Here is a 24,183-nt window from a genome sequence, read left to right as displayed (position 1 = left end):
AAGTTTTACAAATACAGATGGTAAGGAAATCATGTGTGAAATATTTCTAAATAGAACCCTTAATTAATATTTAGAAACTATTTTGCAGTTGGTATAATTTCTAAAACTGTTTATCTAATTTCTTAAACTGTGTGCCATAATTAGAATTGAATTATTTCCTTAATTTTGTTTAGTGAATGCAGAATTTTTGTCATTTAAAGTTCTGTATTTCATATGTTCTTTCCAGCAACTTTATAGCATACCTGTTCTTAAATAGACCATACTGATGCTAATTGTGCTATATGCATTACATATTGTTCATGAGGAATAAGTGAGAGACACCAAGAGTGTGAAAACTGTAATTTGTGTCAAACAGTTCTGGTGAGAGAGTAATAAACCGTGACAGGAAAGTCTGACTGCCTTTTGAAGCACCAGAATGCAAGAACAGGGAAGTCTTTAGGCTAAACTCTGTTCTCTTTTAGGTGAATATAACATAATGATCCTTCTTGCCATACGTTCACATTGATGGGCTTGCCCTAAAGTTTACAGCTGTGTAAAGGAGAGCAGAATTTAACCCCTTCCTCCTTTGTCGTAGTAACTTTCCACTGATTTTGGCAAGTCAAAGATCCTGAGTCAGAACTGCTGTTAACCTTCAGAAATGAGCAGAAGGTATTTTGGGATCCCTTGTGAATCATAAACTCCTCCGACTTTGTTTCGGTTTGGCAAACCTGTTTCTATTGCCGTGTGTAGAACAGCTGAGGTTTTTCTTCCATGTCAAACATCACAGGGTTAGCTTTGCAAAGGGCCGTTCCACAGAAATGTGTTATACTTTCCATGCATTAGGCAGCCTCTTGGATTTTTGTGGGAAGTGTCTCACACCAACTCGCCCTCCAGTAGGTATCTGGATGGTCCCAAGCCGTACTTCCATTATGTACTGTATTTGCAGCATCTTGTTGTTAACATCCCAACAACCAGAAGAAAAGAAGTCCTTGGCAAGCCATAACTACACCTCGTCAGTCCAGGTGTGTGATCCTCAGTGATTCTAGAGGAGTGAGGTATCTACAGTAACGTCTACATGTTTGTAGCTGGAGCTACAGGTGTAACAGGTCACTCGCTCTTTGCCTGGCTGACGGATGGGAAATTGGTATGGTGACGATGCCTTGAGGTGGTGGGCAAACACCATTGAGGTTTAACAGTCTGAGAGCCGAGTCAGAGCTTGAAGAGCTTTAGGAGCAGAAAGGTACAAATGTGGTTCAAAGTTTTTACTGTCTTCTCGTGCCCAAGTCTCAGACTTGGCCAAAAAGTACTGTTATCCTAGAAACTTATTTAAAATGCCAGTCACATTAGACTGTTTTTCACATGGAAGACAAATGTCATGTGCGTGCAAAGACAACTCCAGAAAAAAATAAAGCGTGTCCAAAATGTGCCCGTAACTTGATATTTACTGTGCTGAAATCCCCAGTATAGTAAACAGGCACAGCTGTCTGAGCAAGTTCATTTCAACTCAAATAGCTAAAGTTAAATGGGCTTTGTTCATTTGCCTTCCTTAACATTTCTGTGTGGTTGGTATCATTTGTCTGCTTATTTTTGGTATCCTACAGGACCTACAAAGCAGCATGTTCTTTTTGCCGTGATGATGTTGGGGTCAAACAAAAGTGTGACAATGAAGATAGCCATGGCCATGCAGAACTTTCTTAAGTGACCTTTTCAGTCTTTTTCTGTCACCCTTCAGCTGGATGTTATGACCACACACACAAGTCAGCAGAATGGCTCACATGAACCCTCTCCATGCACTTCAGTACAAAGTCAGCAGGCTTAAAATGCTGCCAAAAGCATCATTATTTTGATCTGAGAAAGCTAACTACAGATTTTAAACTCCCTAATTTGATTCATAAGTGGAAAAGGTCACAAAACAATATAAGCCATAGGAATCTGCTGCTAGTCATGTTCCAATTGACGACTTAATCTATTCCTAATCATTGTGCCATAATATTTATTGGTGGGTTTCTAATTCATAGTGCTATTAATGAGAAAGGAGTATAATCGAAACCACAGGACTTATTTTCAAGCTGGAATTTTGTTGCTATCACACTACCAACAAAGAAAAAAATCTTTGCAAGTTACTTATCTATAGAACTTCTGAAAAACTGCTAAAATAATTATCATTAATGGATTTTCTCTGAAGTGGAACACATTTGTACAATGTATGCTAATAAAAATACTGCAAAAATTAAAAAGCTAGAAACTTCTTGGATTGGAAAAATATAAAGAATCTAGAATGTGAAAGAAGGCAGAGGCCAAAAAAAAGGTAATTTGGAGATTCATTCATAGCAATTCAGGATTTCTCACTCAAAAATTTAGATTAAAAAACCTCATACTCAAACTAATCAAATAGTTAAGCAACAGTTACAAAACCAAGAATGAGCAGAGGCAAAATGTATTTTAACTGCATTTCAGCATCTTCCCACAGCAGAATGAGCATTGTAAAAGAATTTAGTAAGAGCAACCATACATATGCTGTCTGTGCTGATTGCGCATTCTGCTCTAAAATAGTATCGATGTGTACATACCATATATTTAGGATGTCATATAAGGTTTTTGGCACATAAATGCCCTTCATAAATAACACCCTTCATAAATATCCTTTTCAATGCTCAAATGAGAACTTTTGCGATGCTATAGCTAAAACCACATATGTAAATATGCCTTACTTGTTTTGCTTGGGTAGGCACTTAAACCTGATATTAATTCTTCCGTTTGAAGTAGTTCATTCTTTGCTTTTGTAACACTTCTGTGGCACCACAGCATCTTCAACTCTGCTTCATTCTCCTTTCTAGAAGCACTTTCTCACTGCCCATTTTTTGTTTCCTAGCATTTTGAAATTATTTTGTTACTAATAATTGCAGTGGAGTTGTGACAGTGTAGAGGCAATGCAGACTGCCAGAAAGCTGGTGTACTTTGAGCTTTCTCATCAACTCCTAAAGAACACCTTTAGGTCATTTTATGTAACCAGAACAATCAATGGAGAAAATCCCTCTGGAGTGATGGAGGACAAAATTAATCCCTGAGGTTGTAAAAAAAAAAAAAGTCTTGAGCCTTGAGATCATCTATTTATTTATTAGATAATACTATTTCATGATAGGAATGGGAAGATAGCCAGTGAGATTAGTTTGAGGATGGCATGCTATTGGGAGGCAGGTGGCAAGCAGGAGGGTCATTCAGTAAGAGAGTGGTAGATAGTCCAGGGCAATGGATTTCCCTGACTTAGAGACTGGGGCAAGAGCTTGAGCCTGGCATTGTTGACGGCATTTGAATTTGCAGTCTGTCAGCTGCTGCCCATACATACAAAAGTCTTTCTTTGTGGAACTGGCACCTAAGTTCATTTTTCAGCCTGTTAGTCTCTGCCAGTCTGATCTTAAAAGCACTCTGTTCAGGCCAGAAAGGCATATGCATATGAAATATTTAATCCTATGTTTATGCATAGGACACGTGCATCGACAAAAATGCCTGCAAAAATGCAAAACAAAAATGCAAATGCACCTGTCATTTATCTATAAACTTGTTTTCTTGTACTAGCATGAGACTTGTGGCTATCACTTTTTAGTGTGCTATTAAAAAATTCACCATTGAAAATAAACTAATCACTAATGTAATTTTACAAATTTTAATCCCTCGAGTCATTTATTTTTCCAAAAGCCTACATGCCTCTTTTTCTACTTGTAAGAGGGCTTAATATAAGTATCTCCGTGACACAGGAAATCAAACACTCATTTGCTGTTTTTATGCTACATTGGTTGTTTTACTGAAACAGCTAGCAAATTGTCATTTTTTCTGATCATTTTCATCAATTCTATGCACCAGATTGCAAGTAACAGCTCCAAATACGTCCTGTTTACTATCATTGGTAATTGCCAGCATATTTTTGGTAATTGTGTAGTCAGAAATGGAAAAAACAATTTTACTAAAAATGGCAGAAATATTACTTTCCAATACTGACTGGGAGTGTTGTGCTGTGGTTAAAGAACTGAGACTGAAGAATGTGATTCTGCAGTCAGTCATTCCATTGCCTGATGACTAACTTGCCGGCAAATTCTGTGTGTCAATTGTTGGCAGAATTGTCCCAGATCTTTCACAGCCTTATTTTTGTAGTGGAAATGATTGACAGTAGCCAAGCCAGGGATAGATAGCTTTACAACATAGGATTCAAGAGCTGTTCAAATTTATGTCCTACGTTATTGGAACCCAAAAGTTTCATGGTTGCTGGGATGGGTCTAGGCTTGGTGAAGAAACAGTGTCCGAGGTATCTGGCACAGATACTACATTCGATAGTGCTCATCACCTCCCCGTTTGTACTCCTAGTACAGAAGAAGCCCCAGCAAATCAACATTTGATAGATTATCAGTCAGAGCAAGGAGAAAACTCAGAGTCTTCTCATGCTAATCTAAATCTAATTGCTGTCTGCTGAATACAGGATTACAACATAGTTTAACCTGTTAGCCTGTTAGCTGCACTGAAAATTTCACGTCATGAATCAGTTTAACTTCATTGCATTTCATTTGTCAGTTGGAAGAAAATAGCAAGCGTCCAGCCTAACTCCAAGCCCGTATGTGCAAACCCCAGCATAAGAAGCACAAGGATGAGCAATGGATAGATGTCAGGCCTGGGTCATAAGAACGAAAGCTGTGTTTTGTGGTACTACATCAAAGTTAATATGCCTGCCTCTCAGGAGGCCAAGGCATTTTAGGTCAGCTGCCTGTGAGCCGAAGTTAAGTACATGCAGATGGCATTGTGGTCCGCTGAGAAAACACGCTGCCTTGTGTTGATGCCAGTTTAGAGATTTCTTTGCTGCATTCCAGCATTGCTGCATTGTGGCCCAAAGGTGCTCAAAGACTCGTATGAAGTCTCTTCACATATTTACCAAATAAAATAGTAAAGCTTATAAATTCCTAAGCAACTGTTCCATTGTTTCTCTAGCAGACATCAGAGATTCACGACAGCTCTAGATTCTGTGTATTTTTAAGATATCTTAATTACTCATGAAAGTGAAAAATCTAGAGACTAGTCTAATTAGGAGTACTTTCAGAATTAAGAACTTTAGTTAGTATCTATTTTCTGCCTGTCTCTCCAGCACATAACACTGGGGTCTTCTTAGACCTGAACTTTCTGCCCCCAAAAGTTGTCTTAGTCTGTCTTGGCTTGGTTCTTGTCCTGTGGGTTGATCTCCTGTATTACTTGAACAGCTGTTTGGATTCTCTTTCGAACACTTCAGGAACAAATGGTCCATGTGAGATGTCCTAGGATGTATTCTAATACCTAGCTTAAAGAGGTAGCTTTCTCCAATCGAGAGATAATCTACCTGTCAGTGTCAACCTTCATTTGTGTTGAAGGAACTGTAAACAAGTACTTTTAAGCTCTGAACTGAATCTCCATTCTTTTGCAGCTATACATTAGTAGGTCCATATACTGAGCTTATTTCAACCTCATGCTCTCATTTTTAGTATTTTATCATTTCCACACTTCTGTCTTCCATCAAGGTCTGTCTCTTTCTAGAACTTGTTTCAGTCATCTCTGACTGTCTATATTCTTGTTTCATTTTCCCATCAAAAATGATCAGATTTTTCAAAGCTGATAAGAGTCTTTATTCAACTTTGTTTTTCTGTGCGTAGGATTCAGGAGGTCCTATTACAAACTAAAAATGCCTGTACATACTGTATTTTTACATGAGAAATACTTCATACTAGACCCAAGGTCATACCAATTTTAGCTAATCTAGAGCTGTAATCATACTTCATCTGTTATAAAGCATTTTAGCCAATATACACAGAGGAGCTTCAATTTTAATAAAAGTGTTTACAGATATTACTGGTTTTCAAGCATATATAGATTTATGTTTATATGCTTATATAAATAAACCTAAAAAATTCCATTCCAATTTTTCAGCCAACTGATACGGACATTTTCTTGAGATTCCTATTTATGTGACAAGGTAAATCAGGGAATCTATGTTCCAGCTTTATGCATTACATGCATGCCGAGCATCACCACTTGTATTTGTCATTTATGCTTGAAGTTTTACCGCATTAACTCTGCTAGATAGTAGTTAAGCCAGCAGCATGCCCTCTAGATTAGTATGTTCCTAGGGTAAAATGCAAGTGCATCAGAACTAGCTTAGTTTTCCACAGACTGTCTTTCAAACTGGAGGTGGAATGGAGTCGTCAGGTACAATGTCACAGTGCTCTCATATAATCAGGCTACTCAGTCGTGGGCTGAGCAATTTTAAAATACATTTTTCTGAACAAGGATTTAGGATTAACAATGAGAATTCAGAGGCATTGAAAGTGGAGTCTAGGGACAGGTTCAAAGATGACCTATTGTAGTCAAGGCAGGGAGGATGAGACTTTAGTAAAGCAGAAAATAGATATTTGCTATAGAGGTGATATAACTTAAACATAAAGTAAATTAACTGTAAATATGTATTTACTTTACCTATTGCAATAGTGGATATCCAGTAAATATCATATCTTTATCTTTTCCCACATAAAGTGAATTTTGTTTTCTCATACCCCTTGAGAATATGTAGTTATTGTTTGAGAACACTAATAATCTAACTGAATTTTTGCCTTCTCTGCAGCTGTAAAGCAAAGGTTGTGGTTTTTTTAAGTCCTTCCGTTTACGCTTAGTCATTGGAGAGCTTTTTGTTTCTCATTTATCAATAAAAATTTCTAGAAGGTATTAAGACAAGGTGATATGGGCTCTAGAGGGGAGACTTACATTTTCCCAAAATACGGTGTTTCCCTCCTTGTGCTGAGAGAGCAAGGCAAGGAGCTGGAGCTCAGCCAAATGGTCTACTCAGAAAAGCCCAAATGGTAGTGCTCCTGGGTTATGTTAATATCATAAGGGAAACATATTTAAACATAGAGAGGATGAATGAAATAAAGGTGATTTTAAATTGTACTTTATAGCTAATTCAAGCACGTAAATATAATCTGCATTCAATTTCCTGAGAACTCTGGGGGAAAAAGCAGAATTACTTTGTCCAACCCCCGCCCCCGAAACACCTGATCTGGCTGAAGAAAAGGGACAATCTGACAAAACAGAAGAGAAGGGATAAATACAATACTAAAACTAGTGTTTTATTTTTTAGAGGCAAAAAGCTCAAAGCTTAAGGCAAATTAAGACAGTCCTGTTATATATTCTCCATGGCATTATGCTAAATGTAAAACAGCTTACCAGCTTCATTGGAAGCTGCTTACCAACATTATTAGTACAGAATTTTGCAGTTCTTGGAGAATATTCATTATGGCTTTGTAAAGAAAGAAAGAATTTAAGATACTGACTCTAAACCCTTCAAAAATTATGGAATGAGAAACGGCCAAAGCCTAAGTAAGATGTTGAGAAGTCAACTGGTTTTCAACTAAATACCAGCCAATTTTCAAGAGAAGGTGCACAATCTTATGCAAAACACTGATTAAAATGCTTAATCAAGTAAGCCGAGATGACAAACAAGACCAGCTGTAGACCAAAGATTGTACCATATCAGCTGTGCACACAGTATGGCTCAGCCTTGAGAAATGTCCACATGAGAAGTAATAATTGACCAAAAATTGTTGTTCAAAAGAGAATCTGATAAAAAAATCTGCTTCACACCATGTTGATAAAGCAGCATTTTTTAATTTGTAACATCTGAACTTTTAAGAAAAGCACTTTCCCTTTCATCTAAAGTTGGTCTCCTTGAGATTTTTCTCCTTTGTTCTTTTTTAAAGAATATATTGGTTTTCTCAACAGTGTGTCTTATGAATATGTATAAGGTAAAAGTACATTTTAATGAGTGACCATTAGCTGACTTCATATGGCTTTGTGTGTAGACAGTAGATAAAGAAGAAACATGTCAAACAAATGGCAAATAACTGTGCAACTATGATCTAATGTAATTTGCTTTCTTCTAAATTATAACAATCCTGCTTCCCCATGGGATGAATGTTTGCAGACGAATAGTGATGTATATGAAGCCAGGAAAGAAAACCTGAAAAAAACTTGATTCTTTCTTTTTGTAAGAGAGACTCAATTTCAAATGAAAATATAGCATAGGCACAGACTTTATAATATAGAAGACTGAAAAACAACTGTATATTAAGGACTGTGTTCTCAAGTGTGCTTAAAAGTGGAATGAATTTCCTTCCATTCTCTTTGAATGTTCTGTTTGCCCAGATGTTCTGGCATTCTTTGACCCCTTATTGAACCAAAGCAACAAAAATACGAAGTTCTGCCTACACTCAGGTAACTAAGCATTTTGGTTAGACTGCTATTTTCTATAGCCAAGGGGATGCAAGAAAGCAGTGTTACTACCAATCATTTCTAGCCATCCTTGACTTCCCATCCTGCAAAACCTGGGATCTACTTACTATCAAATTGGCTGTGGAACATCATTCAGCACAAGTCCAGCAGGAAGTGTGAGTAACAGCAATTCCTCTCAGCTCTCATCTTGCTGTACATCCATTTCGAAAACACTCTCTAGCAACCCTACTAGTACTTAAGAATTCTTCACAAACCATTATCCCCTGTGTGTCTTCAATATTCTTCCCAAACAAGGATCAGTATGAGACATCTTCAGTTGTATCCATTAATGTTTAATAACCAGCTTTCCACTTTGGTGTTTATTATACAAAAAGATATCAATATTCTCAGTTGTTAACAATTGTAATATTATGTCTTGACTCTGCAGTAGCAGGAGTTTTATCTAAAAGCCGAAGTTTGGTGTTTTGTGTGACTATAAGAGTGTCTTATCTTCCACTTCATTTCAAGGCATCATATTTGGTGGGTAGTCTTTGAAAACACAAACCTTAAAACCTCCATGCAAATAAAAGGAAACTTAATGATATTATCTTTCTTAATTTGGTATAGCTAAGATGAGCCAATCGCACCATTTTAAGGGAATAGCAATATCACTGTGCTTGAAACCCTAAAGGCCTCCCATATTATGATTCTTTAATAGAGACAACTTAAGTGGTGATCTCAATTTTCTGAATAATTACTCCCAAAAGTTCCTTATTCAGGGAATAGGGACATACTTAATTTTGCGTTCCTCTTTCAGCACTGAGAATACCTTGAATAATCCCAATACAGTTTAAGAGTAATCATTATTTCTCTACTTTCTGAAAAGACACTACATCCCTTTTGTGCATTTTTATGGGTATTTTTACATTTTAAGTATAATTTGAAGTGTTAAAAAATTGACTGTCTGAATGTTCTTGAAGAACACAAACGGACACAAAAAATAGTTGGCTGACTTTTTCAAAGCAAAATATTTGTTATTCAGAATAGCAGGTGACTCTCCAGAGCTTGGAGATTTTCTTCCGTCGAAGTGGAACTGGTACAAACCACCTTCCACTGAGTACGTTCTGTGTACACTCTTTCTTATTCTGAAAGTAAGACCAAAGTAATTTTTTTTTAAAGGGGATTGGACAAAACTGACCATGCTTGCACCTCAAGTGCAGAATTGCACGGGAAATATGATCAAATAGAAGGATTTCTAAATTATTGATGGATTATGTTCTCAATGTGGTTGTAGCTTCAGTATAAAAGGGTAATTAAAAACAATTAATGATGTTGCCCATAAGTCTGGCAAAGGACCAGGAGCTGAGCAGAAAACTCTTTTAGTTGTATAATCCCCTGTAGTATGATAAAGAAAATACTGTAAAGTACCATGGGAAGGTTTTTCAGAAGTGCTTCATTAATTTTTGCAGTTTGTTTTCTGTTAACAGTTTTCATTTTCAAGTCAGTATTTCTAGAAACTATGAGAAACTTATTTTGCACAGAATTGTTCTCATTCTCTACTTCGAGTGGAAATACAGTCTTACGGTAGCTGTGTTTGCTATGAGTGCAGAACGGCAAAGGCCACATAAAGGAAGTTTCAAGTTCCCATTTACTTACTCTGAAGCTACGGCTTCTCTGTGCCAGTTACCGTAAAGAAGTGAAATAGATTGAAACCCCTCTGACCTGTCAGTACATTACAGCTCTGAATCAACTGGAAAAGCAGCACAGTGTCAGCAGCGTGGAGATGGATTTTCATTTAATTAGGCTCTTTGTTCTGGCAAGAGGAAGCAGGCGGGTGTCTCAGCAGAGTGGCCTGTGTGCCTCCCGCACGCCGCTGGGGACCTCCCGGCGTTCAGCTGGTTCTCCTGTGGCTCACGTGCCTGGGTGTGAGAGAGTGGTGGAAGACTGAGGGTAAACATCAGAGCTTGAAATCGTATCCTTCGTTTTTATTTGAATCGATTAATTCATTTTTACCAGGTTCTGCGTGATGTAGACACCAACAGAGATTTTCGAAAGATGTGCTTATGCTACTTATATTTACTGTAGTTCACGTTTGCTGTTGATCTAGAACACATTGTGTGAAGTGAAAACAATTCCCAACAGTCAAGTGGAAAAACACACCCATTATATCTCACATTCATTCAGTCTTCTCCACAAGATGATACTTCCTTAGTAGTCACTAAGTGGAAGTTAAATAGAGAAGAAAGCAGCAACCTCCCAGATTATTCATTAGTAATATGCTGTTGTCACAAATTATTGTCAGAAATGTTTCTTCTTCTTCTTTCACTCCCTCACCTGCCATAGAACCACCCTAACACTATGTCCTCACTGCAGGTGTTGCCTATGCATTTGTTGGGCTTCTGTCATCCATTAGCTCACCAAATATAATTTAAAGGTATTAGTGGGAAGGGGAAAGGCAAATGAAAAGGCACCAAGTGGCATATGTGTTGTCATTTATGGAGACCAACCTTTTTCTGAAGGGCAAGAACTTCAAAACTACAATTGTCGGAACAGCAAATGCTGACCTTCTGGCACATCAAAGCATAGACTACACAGGAGAAGTTGCATTGACAGTGTACAAGTCTAACTGTGAGTCTCTGAGGGCATCATGATACAAATAAAAATGATGCCGCTGCCCAAGAGTAATAGTTAATGGCCCATGCTGAAAGCTGTCTGCATCTGTCACGGCATGTGAATACGTGCAAGGCTACCAAGGTGGAGATGTTGAGAGAAGACAGGCCTGAAATGAAGTTTGGTCAATAGAAACCTTTGTCTTGTGAACACATCTTGCATGGGACTCCTTTGTGTCTTGGGAATTGACATCTGACTTTCTTTAAATACACGCCTAAGCTGGTAGCATGCTCCACAGCAGGTACTCTGGTAAGCTGCCTGTTTCCAAAGTCCAGAAGAGCTGTCTTTAGAGACATAAGTACTCCTTGTCAATATATCCAGAACTGTTGGTGATCTAGCCAGAGCAGCTTGGCATCTATGTTGTATTAAACCAAATCAAAGCAGATTTTTTTCCCAGTTTTCTGTTGCTGCTGACAGTGACCTTCTTAAGCTCTGTGTCCTTTATAAGATCAGTCAATTGAACTTGTTGTGTGTGACCTGCAGGCACATTCAGACATCAGAATTTTGCTTAGGTTATGATAATCTCAAAGAATGAATCACAACCTAATTACTATGTGCCACCACTTGGTGTACAGTTTCATATGTGATAAAACAAAGACTCCTATGTTTCTGTGAGAGCTGGGAGCCTGGAACCTGTACGTTGCTGTAGTTTGGAGGTCAATGGGGAAATGCTTGCATTCCTGCATTGTTCTAATACATTATGGATCCCACCCTAACTTAAAAACTACTACTTGCATTTTGCATAAAAATTCCCTTTCAGCTTGAACGCATTTTGAACCTTCTGTCCTTTCCATCAAGGTAGCAGAAGCTACCTATATGCTAATCACATGCTGGCTCAATTCTTTCTTCAGTGCTTTGCTTTATAGCTAGGTCTACAAGATTGATAGGCTGAAAGAAAGGATAAATTGTGAAAGAGTCTGATTCTGTAGCTACAGGAGGTGGGGAGTCCTGAAGGCTGATTCTTAGCCTAGGCAATTGGTGTGTCTTTTGCATTAAAGTCAGTGGATAAAGCCTATAACACCGGTTAAACTTAAAGCATCGGTAGGTCTGAGACTAAAAATGGGCCTTCCTATTTGATTGCTTTAAGCAATATTCTACCGTGCAAAAGCAAAACAGTGCCTCTTTGGCATCGTTCCCTGGAGAGCTCTGCATTTTTAATCTCAAAAATACAGAAACACATCCTGTGGAAAGCTGAGTCAAGCACCTAGGTAAGTACCTCTGTATCTGGTATTTGTATTGGCAGACTCCACTCACCAGATTGGATCACCCTTTTGTGATATGACTTCTCCATTCCCTACAGTCCTTGGCTTGCTCCTTTCCAGGACCTGCCCAAGGAACCTGGATTCTCTAAGCTTGTTTGTCCAAATCAGCCCACCGTGGCTGTGAATATGGCCCTTTGCCTGTGCCAAACTCTCATCTCTTCTGAGCCATCACGTATGTATTTCATCAAGTGAGTTAATGACACTTTGATGAGAAACACTACAAAATGTACAGCAGCTAGGTTGGATTCATGTTACCAGACTTGCAGCGTCAGCGGTGTGAACATCTGAGCAGGACCTGGTTTAGAGTGAGGAGCAATAGGTACATCTTTACAACAGAACCTATTTTAAAATGAATTGCGCTCCCGAAACGCCTTTTTCTTTTCGCTGACTATAAAAAGAATCTACGTTGGTCTAGATGCCTATGGTATACGTGCACCAAACATGGCATCGCTTCTGTCTCTGGCCTTTTACCAAAACCACCACACTCCCTAAATGGGTAAAGCAAACTCTCCTGCCATGTCAGCCTAAGATGGAGGTGAGTTGAATGCCTTAAATAAAAATCATGGTGTGGCTTTATGTCTCACACTTTTGTCTGTAATAGGTGATATTCCCCAGACCTCTGCTCCTGCATTTGTAACACTAATAAGGAAGCAGTAAAACAAGGAAAAAAAGTCTTCTGAAACGTGGTCTCAATGGTTATATAAACAGCAAGTGCCTGCCACATGGCAGCCAGTGTATATATTTTGTTGCACATATACAGTGATTTGTGTGCACAGTAGGGACTTGAAACATGGTAGGAAATGAGATGGCACAGAATTTTTTTGCAGAAGCCCTACTTCAGTTGCCCAATTGTTCCTAAACAGTTATTTGTATTTATTAAGTGTCAAGGAATTTCCAGTTAAAAGAAAATTATTATTCTTTTCTGTTTGTTTTAGATGTTGTTTGGTTTTTTAAACAGAACTTATTCAGGAATTATTTGGGCTGGTGTTGAAATGCAAAGTATAATTTCCAGAATAACTTGAATAGACCTAAAATAGTTGCAGACCAGATTTCTCCCTAACTCACCTTTTGATATCTAAAGTTTTTCACCACAAATTGATTGTGGGCTAGACACTGGTTTTATGGAGCATTCTGTCCTAACTCAGTTTGGAAATTGAAAGGAAGTGCTGGCAGGGGCGGCTTTTCTAAAGTTAAGCCTAAAGTGTGTATATTTTTAGTTGTTCTTCTCTTGTTGAGTTCTTATCCCTGCATGGCTTGTGACTGTGGCAGAAACTGCTATGAAAATATTCAAAAACCAAATCAAGATCTGCTGGCTAAAAAAGAAAAGGCTTTTTGCTTCCTCAATGGGTGAAGAAATAAATTTGCATGGATCAGTAAAGATGGCAATAATTAATGTAAGCCCCCTCAGTGTTTGTACAAAAGAAGTTCTTTACCTGGTTTTGGTGGCAATTCAGTGTAAGACAGTGTGTGTGTGCAGATGCTGTGGATCAGGAGAATAACAGATCATAAGAGCAACACTCTGGAAACATTTTATTGGTGGGAAATGTGCAAATGCACAAAATAATACTGGGGGCTGTTGCGGAAGGAACAAAAGTGAACCATAATATTATTTATCACTAATACTGATCACTGAATTGTGACAGCAAATTAATGTTGTTTTTCAGGATTTACCTATTGTTAAAACAATACATGTTGGTAAGACAAGAACAATGCTGGCTCTGGTTAAAATTAGAAAAAAAATTAAGAGTAGATTGAAGGGGCCATATGTTGTCTCTGCGATTACTGTCACTTTTAAAATGCAAATATTAAAAGAATTTTTTACAATCAAATTGAAGGAGAAATAACCTAACATGAGCTTGATTGTTTTCAGTGTAGGAATGAAACTGTATTAGGAATGTTCGAAAATGTAGAAAGCAGACAAAACTACTTTATAATCTAGCAGCGTATTTACAGCCATTAATATTTAGCTTGAAAAATATCATCCCCCTTATAGATCAGTAAGCCTAAGTGCAAATATTTGTTACATTTGTTTTCAAACATTTGCACATTTTGTATATTCCAAAATGCAGCAGAGTGGATTAAAATAAATTAACAGTTATTTCTGAAGGATGTGTAACAAAGTTTTCAACACTTCTGCTCAACTGCCAAAACAATTTCATAATTAAAGGAGGCATTTTGTATTATCGTTGTGTAAGCCATGGAAGTGTTGAGGTATGATCCACAGAAGACAGTTTTCTCCTTAACATCCAGATGAAAGAAGCATAAAAGCATTATCCATATAGGTTATTTTTGTACCTCAAGTGAACAGCTCTGCAGTTTTTAAAGTTCTCAAAGAAGATGAAGACAAAAATGATGGATAGAAGCTTTTAATGACTGAATGCTAAATATTTCCCTGGTTTGGTATATGATTACCCTGATGTAGTATAGTGCTTGAAGACCGAGCTATGATAAAGAATTGATGTGTAGTTAGTGGGACACCTATATATAGCTCTTACCTAAAAGCACATAACAGCAAAGCAAAGAGAGTGTATGCACTCAGTGGTATACATTTGCTCTCATTGACTTCACACTCTGACTTCAGGAAACATAATTACTTTAACCTTAAGTAGCCCCACTCTGGAAAAAAAATGCGTACTTTTCAGAAACACATAAGCGGCGTTGAGTCTTTGCAAAAGATGTCAACGGGTTCTTTTGATGAGGAACGTTGTGCTGCACAAAACTAAGGAACGTGCATGCACCTGCCCTGGGAAACTGCCCTCGGACCTGCCCTGACACTATGGTATCCTTACAATTTCTGAAAACTTTTAGAATTTATGATACTCATTCTTATCAATTAAATTCCTCAGTTGCAGGACTGAAAATAACGTTTCTTGTGTAAAGAGTTTGGGGAGAGTGGAAAGTTGCTGCTTATGAACTACTTAAAGCCTGAGTTTCAAATTAATTTAATTTAGTGCTACTTATGAAGATGTTTATGATTTAAAATAAGATATTTTGAAATTGCAAAATGATAAAAATAGAAAAAATTAACACTTATAATATTTGAGTCAGGTACTTGACAGTGGTAGATATATGTATTTTGCCAAATGCAGAGTTATTCAGACTACTCCATTTTCCAGCAATAGCACCATGATGTCTTGTCCTCCTGGCTGAGTAGTTGCGTATGAACAACTTCCTTACTGATATAAGCTGTTGGAATCCTACTGTCCATTAGACCTTTCACTGCTCATTAGTGTACCAAAACAATAAAAAAGATTTCAGAGTTCACCATTTGGTTTGTATTTCCAGGCTTTTCTTGTGGATCTTGGCTTCTTCTACATTCTGTTAAATTCTGGAGGGCTGCTCTTACACTGTTTTGACGTGAAAAAAGTAATGAAAATCTCTACTTAGGGCTGGTCTCCACTTAATGAATGCTACAACATGGAATACGTCGCGTCCTAGAGAGCTTGTCCAGAGTCCATTTCTCTTTCAAGATGTGGTTTCTGCAGGAGCTTATGTGGAGAAGTGCTGCTATGAAACTATTCGATGTACTTTTATACTTCTAGGTTTCTAAAATGCCATTTGGCAGATGAGAACAGCTTGGCCAGCAGCCCATGCCGCATTAGTTTTCCAGGAATGATCTGTTTGCACTCTGAAGATGACAGCATAGTTCCTGCTAGTGAAGAATTTGGAAGATACTTTGAAGGCATGACCAAAGTATTAGGTCATTTTCTTCTTTTTTTAAAGAAAGTTCCACTTGCAGTTAGCTTATTAATAGAAAAGATACTTAGCCTTACCTGAAACTCCCGCTGCAGACGTTGCCTCTGCTGGGAAGGATCCTGTGATGTACAACGTAGCATCGTTTGACATGACTGTCTAGGGAGGAGAGATGTAAAGTATGTGCAGAGCATCCTGAGCAATATGCTCAAAGAGCAGCTACACGGAAGGAATAAATGATCCTTAAGGTGTCTTACTGCTAGACTTAGTATATCTCAGGATTTTAGGTATCTTACTGTTTTGTTGGGGTTTGGGGGAATTTTTTATGATTTTGCTTTCTGCACTTGTTGTCTCTGTAAGTTACTTGCTCTGAATATGACTTTGAATACTGGGTTCTTTCTTCTATGTCATATGACATAATTTTTCAAATTATTGTAGTGTATCATATCAAAAGCAATAATTTAATTTTCTGTAACAAAAATGGGAATGATAACATTTTGCTATTAATTTATTATACGTTATCTTCATAGTTAATGTGAAATGAATAATAGGAGTAGTTAATAAAGTCATATTTTTACAGGGCAGAGTGAAATCTAAGATTCCATAATATATACAAGGCATGCTGATTTTTAATGAAAATATTTTGCTGTGGCATTCGTGTAACTTAAGAAGTCAGACAATGTGTATTATGCAGTTTTGGTTCTGCACTTTAATACAGTGTAACCATTTCTCTCATGAGACACTAAATAAAATGAAAGAGTATACAGTCACTGTACGTAGGGGCCATTCCTTTCTGTATTGAAGCAGTGTAATTAATTGATTAAAGTATATTGCATCTCTTAGTTCAAGACAAAAATACATTACTTAATTACATTGTAAGTGGCTTTCCCTATTTTATCTTGATTATGTAAGATGCATGCATACAGAGAATTGCTGAAGTGATCAATTATTTTTTATTCCCGAGTATCAGCAGTGTTTTCAAATACAGTCGTGTGAAACAGAGGGAAATGTTTGCTGGCCAGCAATCGCATTGTGAAATACAAAGAGAGCGCAAAAAATACACACTCACACATCTCTTTATACTAAGTAGTGCAAATTAAATTAAAATTTGTAATTTTTTCTTTTTCTGAAAACATCATTCTAACAGCAGCAATGAGGTTTTGATGTTCGTATCTAAAACTTATTTGCACTATGACAGTGTTGAGTGCTTTTCTCCTGTGAGCCGTTTTCCACAGTGACTGTCCTTGACCAAACCAGAAAATGAATTTGATTTCTCTAATGCAAAAGGTAATTGGATTTCTCTTTATGGAATGCATCCCTTTAATGACTGTCTCTGCTTCAGCCAATTTAGCTGCAACTGACCTGACATTGATCTGGTGATATGACTTTAAATAAATGCCAAAGCTAGGAGATGAAAGACCAACTGTCTGATATCAGAAAGAACATTTCCTGCTTCGTCTTGCCATTTTCCTCAGAAAATGTCTCCTTCTGGAATGTCATTCTTATGAAACATGCTACTCTAATAATTGGTCATAGAGCAGCAGATTGCATCCTTCTACCAAATACAATGAGTATTTCCTAGAAAGTGTCTGGAGAAAATATTTTGAAAATTGAATAAAACCTCTCAAAATAGCTGTTCTTCTTTGCAAAAATTCATTACTACTTAGACTCTTCCTAAGAGAAAAAGGTGTTACTAAAGTAGTGGATTAAATCTTTACAGATGTCTTGTTCAGCATTAAATATTTATCAAAGTATTTATTTAGATAATAAGGATTTTACAAAAAAGTATCCCAGCATGCTGGTCTGAGAAAAGATTACCTACATAAAACAAATAGTAAAGATGGTATTTCAGGATATAATCTGTCCTTTCTTCAGGCTAGGCGTAATGGAATCATAAAATCCTAGAACATGTTTTTCTATTTATTTAACTTATTCATTATCCTTTGGACCCAGCCCTTCAGACTAATATGCTGAGGACTTTTAACCCCAAATGGACTTGGACTTTAGAAGTCGAGTGTAGTTTGTATGTACCTTTAATTTAATCATGGGCCATGTGTTCTTTTTGATAAACACTGTTAATGTTGTTGATTGAAAGTGGTAGCTCACACTCTGGATGGTAAACTGGATTTTAAAAACTCTATATATCAAAATAAATGTAGTGGAAAACTTGTCTTCAATTTGCAGTTATTTCCTTCTGAAATCTTATTAAGGATTATTTTCAGACTAATCAAAACCGTTTGTAATTTTCCACTGTGTACTGCTACCAATGACAGATAGTAAGAATTTGTTTTACTTATCTGTATTTTGAAGCAGGTGCTCACCCCTATTTCCTTTATCTGTTCAATTATTTCTTAATCTTTACCTATGGGCAGGTTTTTGACTCTTCTGAATCTCTTGCACAATGGAATTGATGAGTTTACTGTAATGTAACTTTCGGTGCTTTTTAGTACAGTTAACTTGAAGTAAATGGATATGAAAACACAGCTTCCCGAAGGTGCAAGTGCCTGAGGGGTATTCACCTCCCTCATTTAGCTGAAAGTCATTTTTACTTTTGTGTTCCGCCCAGTAGTGGTGCATGCATATGAGTCTCTGGACAGAGAAACAGATGGTCTCTTTAGATAGGAATTATGAAAATGAGAATAAATATTTCATACTTTTTAAATTTCGTGCAACTTTTAAGGGATTTTCGTGTCTCTAGTCCCAAGTGTGCTTTTATTACTGATACCAGAAAGCAAGAGGAGATTATAAATGGCACATAGCGCTTAATTCACAGGCTTGCACTCCGTGGCTGCAGTTCCGATTTCAAGAGTGGAAATTCTGCTAATGCTGCTCTCAGGAAAGTGGGTCCCCTCTCCCCGGCTGGACCAGAAAGCTTCGTAGCCATAGGGGAACGTAGTTATGGACAGTAGGTTGCTGTAACTTTTAGACTAGTTCCTCTTCTCATCTTATCTTTGGATCTCCACAGGTTCCTTGTTTCTCAAGGAGTTGTGTGCACTTCTAGGGGCACATATGCAGGTCAATATACTTTATCTTGACAGCAAGTAACACTAGAGGTACTATTTTTCTACTGTCGAACAATTAAAATTATCAGAACGGAAGCAGGTGTGTCATACATAAAGTGTTCTTAAAGTCTGTGTTAGTACTTTCTTTTGTGACACCAGTTTAACTGTGTATTTTTTCTTCTTTCCCTCTAGGTCACTGATATGATGCTTCAGGACAAACCCTACCCAGACTGGGGAAAGTCTGCCAGAGCATTCTGGAAGAAAGGAAACATTAGGATCATTTTATTCTGGTAGGAAATTAGTAAAATCAAATTATTGTAAATGAACCTTTTATAGAATATCCAAAAATATATCTTCTAATTGTCTGTGGCAGTAAGAAATATAAATGGAATGTGTGGTTGGAAAAAAATGAAACTTGGTCTAGCAAAAAATGAAACATTACAAAAGCTGTACATGAGTGAACAATTCCCAATCAAAATAGTTGGTATAAAAATATGATTTAAAAATTGATTTATACTGTTTCTTTTATTATATTTTCGACACTGTTTATATCTGAGTTGCAAAATTTTTGCTGCATGTGATAATATTTAGATGTCCCATTGTCAGTCCTTGTAATTAAGGTAAGTAGATATGTGAGTGTCCTTTTGTGACCTTGAAATTAATTATAGCAATGCTTTGAATTAACACATGAATGGGATTTCAAATGGTGACTCAGTCTCTGATTATTAAGAAAAATATTTTAAAATCCATGGGAAAAATTGTGAGAGGTAAGCATTTATTTGACTCCAAATGTAGCCTCTTGCAGGTAAATTGTAGCTGTTAAAACAGAAAACAAATTGTGGAAGGAAAAATGGAAGATGGAAAATGTATAGTCTAAGAGACGGTGTGAAGACCTTATAGCTGAAGATTAAAGAAACTGCAAAGATTTTTTTCAGCTGCATCAGAAGCAGAAAACCTCATGAAAATATCAGCAGACCTGCTATTTTTTAAAGAGTAGATTAAGAAGGAATTGTTACAGAGAAGTTGAAAGATTTATTTACATGGATTCTGCTACAGAAAATGCAATGAAATATCTATACTTATAAAGTAGTAAAAATAAGAAATTATATTAAATTGAGGCAATTAAAGCAAATAATAAGACACATTTAAAGACTAAAAAGAAAGCAGAATCAGATGGCTGATTGGCTACAAACAAGGTTTATAAGGAACTGAAGGGGCTGAGCTGATGCAAATTTTACTAGCACTTAATTGCCTATTGAAAAACTGAGTGTTAAAATTTGGCTATTGTTTTGGCTTTGTGGCTTTTTTTCAACAAACTAGAATAATCCTACTGGCCTGTAAAGTGTGAGTATTAGCTAAATGGATTGAATACATCATCAATAATAGAATTACGAGCAAAACTCTAGATTAAATTTTGCTGAAAGAAGCCAGGGCAGCTTTGCTGAAAGAAAACCTCTGATCTGTTAGAACTCTTTGAACATGTCATCAAGATAATGGATGAGGAAGAAATGCTTGATCTAATTTATTTGGACTTTCAAAAGGCTTTTGACAAAGTTCTTTACTGAAGGCAATTAAGAAAACTAGTACGCCCCATGGAGTGTGCTGAACATTTAGAAATCATCTCAGAAACGTGCAATGAAAGGTATAAATAAAATAATAATTTTCTGCTACATTGTTAACACAGGGGAATCCCATTATTTAATGTTAGAAGTAGTATTCATTATTTGTATACATCATATATATTAATGACGTGACAGAATTTAAAGATGAAGTTAATAATTTGACAAATGCTAGCATGGAAGAGGGATCATAGAAAGCTAGGTCAAAAAAAATAAGGTGATGGAAAAGGTTGAGTTACAGAGGGGATGAGGGGGGGCTCAAAGAGCTCCTTGTCATCATAGCGGGACGTGCAGAGGAAGATTCTGCCTCAGCATGCCAGGGTGGGCAAAAAGGCAAAGCAGATGAATAAAAAAATGCTCAGATAGGTAGCAAGTGGGCTAGCAGTGATTAGTGTCATTTGGCTAAGTCAGCGAAAAGCTCAGTCTAGAACAGCATTGATTTTTTTACCCTTGTCTGAATGACTGGAAAGGAGATTAGTTAAGAGTCAAGAAAAAACTTAATTACACAAAAAGACTGGAAGAATGGAAAAAAAGGGTTAAAAGCAAGGTGACATAATAGGGAGATTTCAAATTTACATGCCAGACAGGGAGAACAATAAAACACTATCAAAAGTACTTAAATATTGTTGTGAGAGATGTTTTGACTTGCAGCCTGAAATGTTATAAATCTGTATTTTCTTTCCAATAATACTCACATTAACAAATCCTACCAAAAGTTTAAAATGGAGATAAAGTTAAAAATGATGGTTCTTTTCATGCATGATTCTCATACTAAAGAGAATGCTTAATGGGGATTTCAAAACCTAAAGGGTGACATAAATGCTTTTACTTTTAGCTTTAAGCAGTGAAATAAAAGAGCCCTGGGCAGCAGTCTACATTCTGTAGAGACATTATTTAGATAGTGCATGTTAGATATCAGTAAAAGTAGATTTTTTTTCCCCTATTAACTAGGAAAAATAGAGGGGGGAGTTAAAGTATTGATAATGCTATGCATGATAATGTGGTGTATTTGTATTTCATTTATTCTTGCTAAGCAGTGTGATGTGAGCAGCCTCATTTCTAAAATGTCCTAAATGAAGCATCCTCAATAGTATGTCCTACACAGATACTGGTATGCCAAAGTCTGTTTATTCAGAACACTTCTGAGTGGCACACCTGTTTAGCAGAGATAGTGTAATACAGTGCACTGTATTTTAATTATTCCAGATATAGATGTGTGATGCACAGGTTAAAGTGGTTGATGAAATGAAAATTTTAGATACACACTGGACTTGTTTTTCTGTTAACGTCATTTTTATTTTCAAGTTTACTTGGTAAAATTAGAAAACGTCTATGAACGTACCAAAGACGGATGGATTGTCATGGGGATGAAGGCACCATCCACTTGTTTATAACAGCTGATCATGTGACTGCTTTGTGTTTCTCATTTGGAAATGTTTTCAGCTCTCCAATGCAACTAATTAGCGAAGGTTTTGATTTAGCTTATCATCTCCTGTTTTAAATCATTCCCTGGAAACATTGTCAGCAACTGGTTGTTGGTTGCTCCTGAGGATTCTGGCTGCCTTTTGAATGTCTTCACGATATAATTCTTCCACAAACAACTCGGCTAGCTCAAAAATGTCCATTTGCTATTTGCCTTTGTCTAGCCCATCATTAAAGAGTTCATTGAAGTGCCTTCTACTTTTTTTACAGTGAAGGGTTGTCTTTTTTTTTTTATAAAAACGTCTCCAATTTGGTCATTTCCAGCTCTGCTCATGGCTAATTCCACCATCCAGAGGCACCTTTGTGTAACGCTGTTACGGTGTCTGTTATACTGCATAGTGATACAATGCAAATGCAAACACACTTTCTTACAGATTTAAGAAAGTGTATTGTCAAGATGGCTTCTAGAAAGCAATGAAGTATCTGGAACCCTGGTGGAATTACGGGGATGGTGCAGACGTGTTTGTGGGTTACAAAAGACGGATACCCATGGGGGGTTAAATATCTGCACCACCTGGCAGTCAGATGAGGCTGCGGTAGAGCAACAACTGTCTCCAGTGCTCTGTGGTTACCATCACTATTGCAAAGTTACTAGCACGAATTGAAATAGGCTGATTGATATTTTTTAGATATGTTGATGATTTGGCTGGTTTAGGAGAAACAAATTACATATGACGGGAGAGGACTGGCGTTTGAAAGAAGCAACAAGAAAAAAAGGTTGTTAAATTAAGCCAAATAAAGATCTTGGACAAGACTGATGACAAGCCAGTAGCAGTAGCTAGTGATAAGTTAAATAAATAGGACAATGCAGAATGGTAGTTATTTTTAATGTTGGATATTAGAGGAAGCAGCGAGAGAAGTACAATGTGAGAAGGCTGATTATTTTGCAAATAATTTTTTATTCCCCTGGAACACAAAATAAGTCCAACCTACACTAAAGGTCTCTTTTTATAAGGAAACGACTTGTTAAGACAGAGGACAGACAAATAAATACATTAAAAATGAACTACAAATGGAAGGGAATAATGTTAAGAGAGTTCATGAAAAATTACTTAAAACTAATTTAGTAAATAGTTATGGAGTGTCTGTTTTTATAGTATTTACAGTATTTTTCCAAGGGAACAACCCTGTGCAATACTGAGCTTTCCAGATGGTACACCAAGGTTTGCTGAGAGCATTCCACGCTTACAGATCTGCGCAGGAGCGAGCTCTCACGAGCGGTACGTACAGGTGGTGGCGTTAAAGGCAGCGCACGCTAACGCCACGGTACGTGCTCCATCATCTTCCGCAGTGGCCCACAATATCCTGTGAAGAATCAAGCATAGTAATTAGAATAAAATCACCAGGACATCTCTGGGCTGTGTGCGGTTTGGTTAATGGAGGCAAGACCCGGATACTCTCTCTTGACAAACTGTTCCAATATTAATTGTCCTCAAAACTTCCCTAACAGAGGATGATGGGGGGATATAATGAGCAAGACAGAACGAGTTCTTCGTGTGAACTTTTAGCTATAGGGAAAAACAGAACACCAACAAAAAGAAACGAGTTTACTGGAAGTGAGGAAAAGAGCTACTGAGGTCTGTGTAACCAGGGAAGAGAAAATTGATATTCAGAGGTAGCTTATCAAAATAGGGGAGTGTAGAAACAACAGTGGATTGTGCAGCTGAATATTGATTGCAGGCAGGGTGACAGAATAATATATACAAGCTGAACGTTTGAATATGCAAGTAGCAGACTGGAATCCATTTCCGTGGTGTCCCTGGCTAGACATTCATTTTACGTGTACACAATGATCTGTCTTGATTGGTGCAATAATGTGTCTTTGGCATAGGAGTCTTGTCTGAAATAACACAAAGCACAGACCAACATGGAGAAGAAATAAAGTAATATGGAGAATTGTAAATTTGTGATTCCCTATGTTTGCTGTGTTTGACTTCGCAAACTAAATAATCTTCTTTTAGTATGTATTTCCATAAGATCTCTCTAGCTTTCTTCAATAAAAAAATAATATTACACATGCTTAGAAATGCATGTTAGTAATCACAGTACTTTGATTCAGCAAGTTAGTAATATAGGTTTAAAAGCTTTTATTCAAATTAATTGTTCAGAATTGCTACAGAGTACTAATTCATGTACATATGTTACGTTTACAGAGGATTGTGTTAAACACGGGTTTGTGTAGGATTCTTAATTGGACAATAC

At 37.0% G+C, this 24,183-nt stretch overlaps 1 protein-coding gene across 2 annotated transcripts in view; it reads left to right on the top strand.

The window, feature by feature from the left end:
- Nucleotides 1–24,183, top strand: part of TMEM117 (transmembrane protein 117) — a 222,478-nt gene that overhangs the window by 124,165 nt on the left and 74,130 nt on the right. For both annotated transcript variants that reach the window (XM_075059097.1, XM_075059096.1), the window contains one exon: nt 19,073–19,170. In XM_075059097.1, coding sequence (XP_074915198.1) covers nt 19,073–19,170 — 98 coding nt within the window. The remainder of the gene's footprint in view (nt 1–19,072; nt 19,171–24,183) is intronic.

This window comes from Buteo buteo, chromosome 28 (genome assembly GCF_964188355.1).
Source record: "Buteo buteo chromosome 28, bButBut1.hap1.1, whole genome shotgun sequence".
Taxonomy (NCBI): Eukaryota; Metazoa; Chordata; class Aves; order Accipitriformes; family Accipitridae; genus Buteo; species Buteo buteo.
This window is presented reverse-complemented; position numbering and strand designations above follow the sequence as displayed.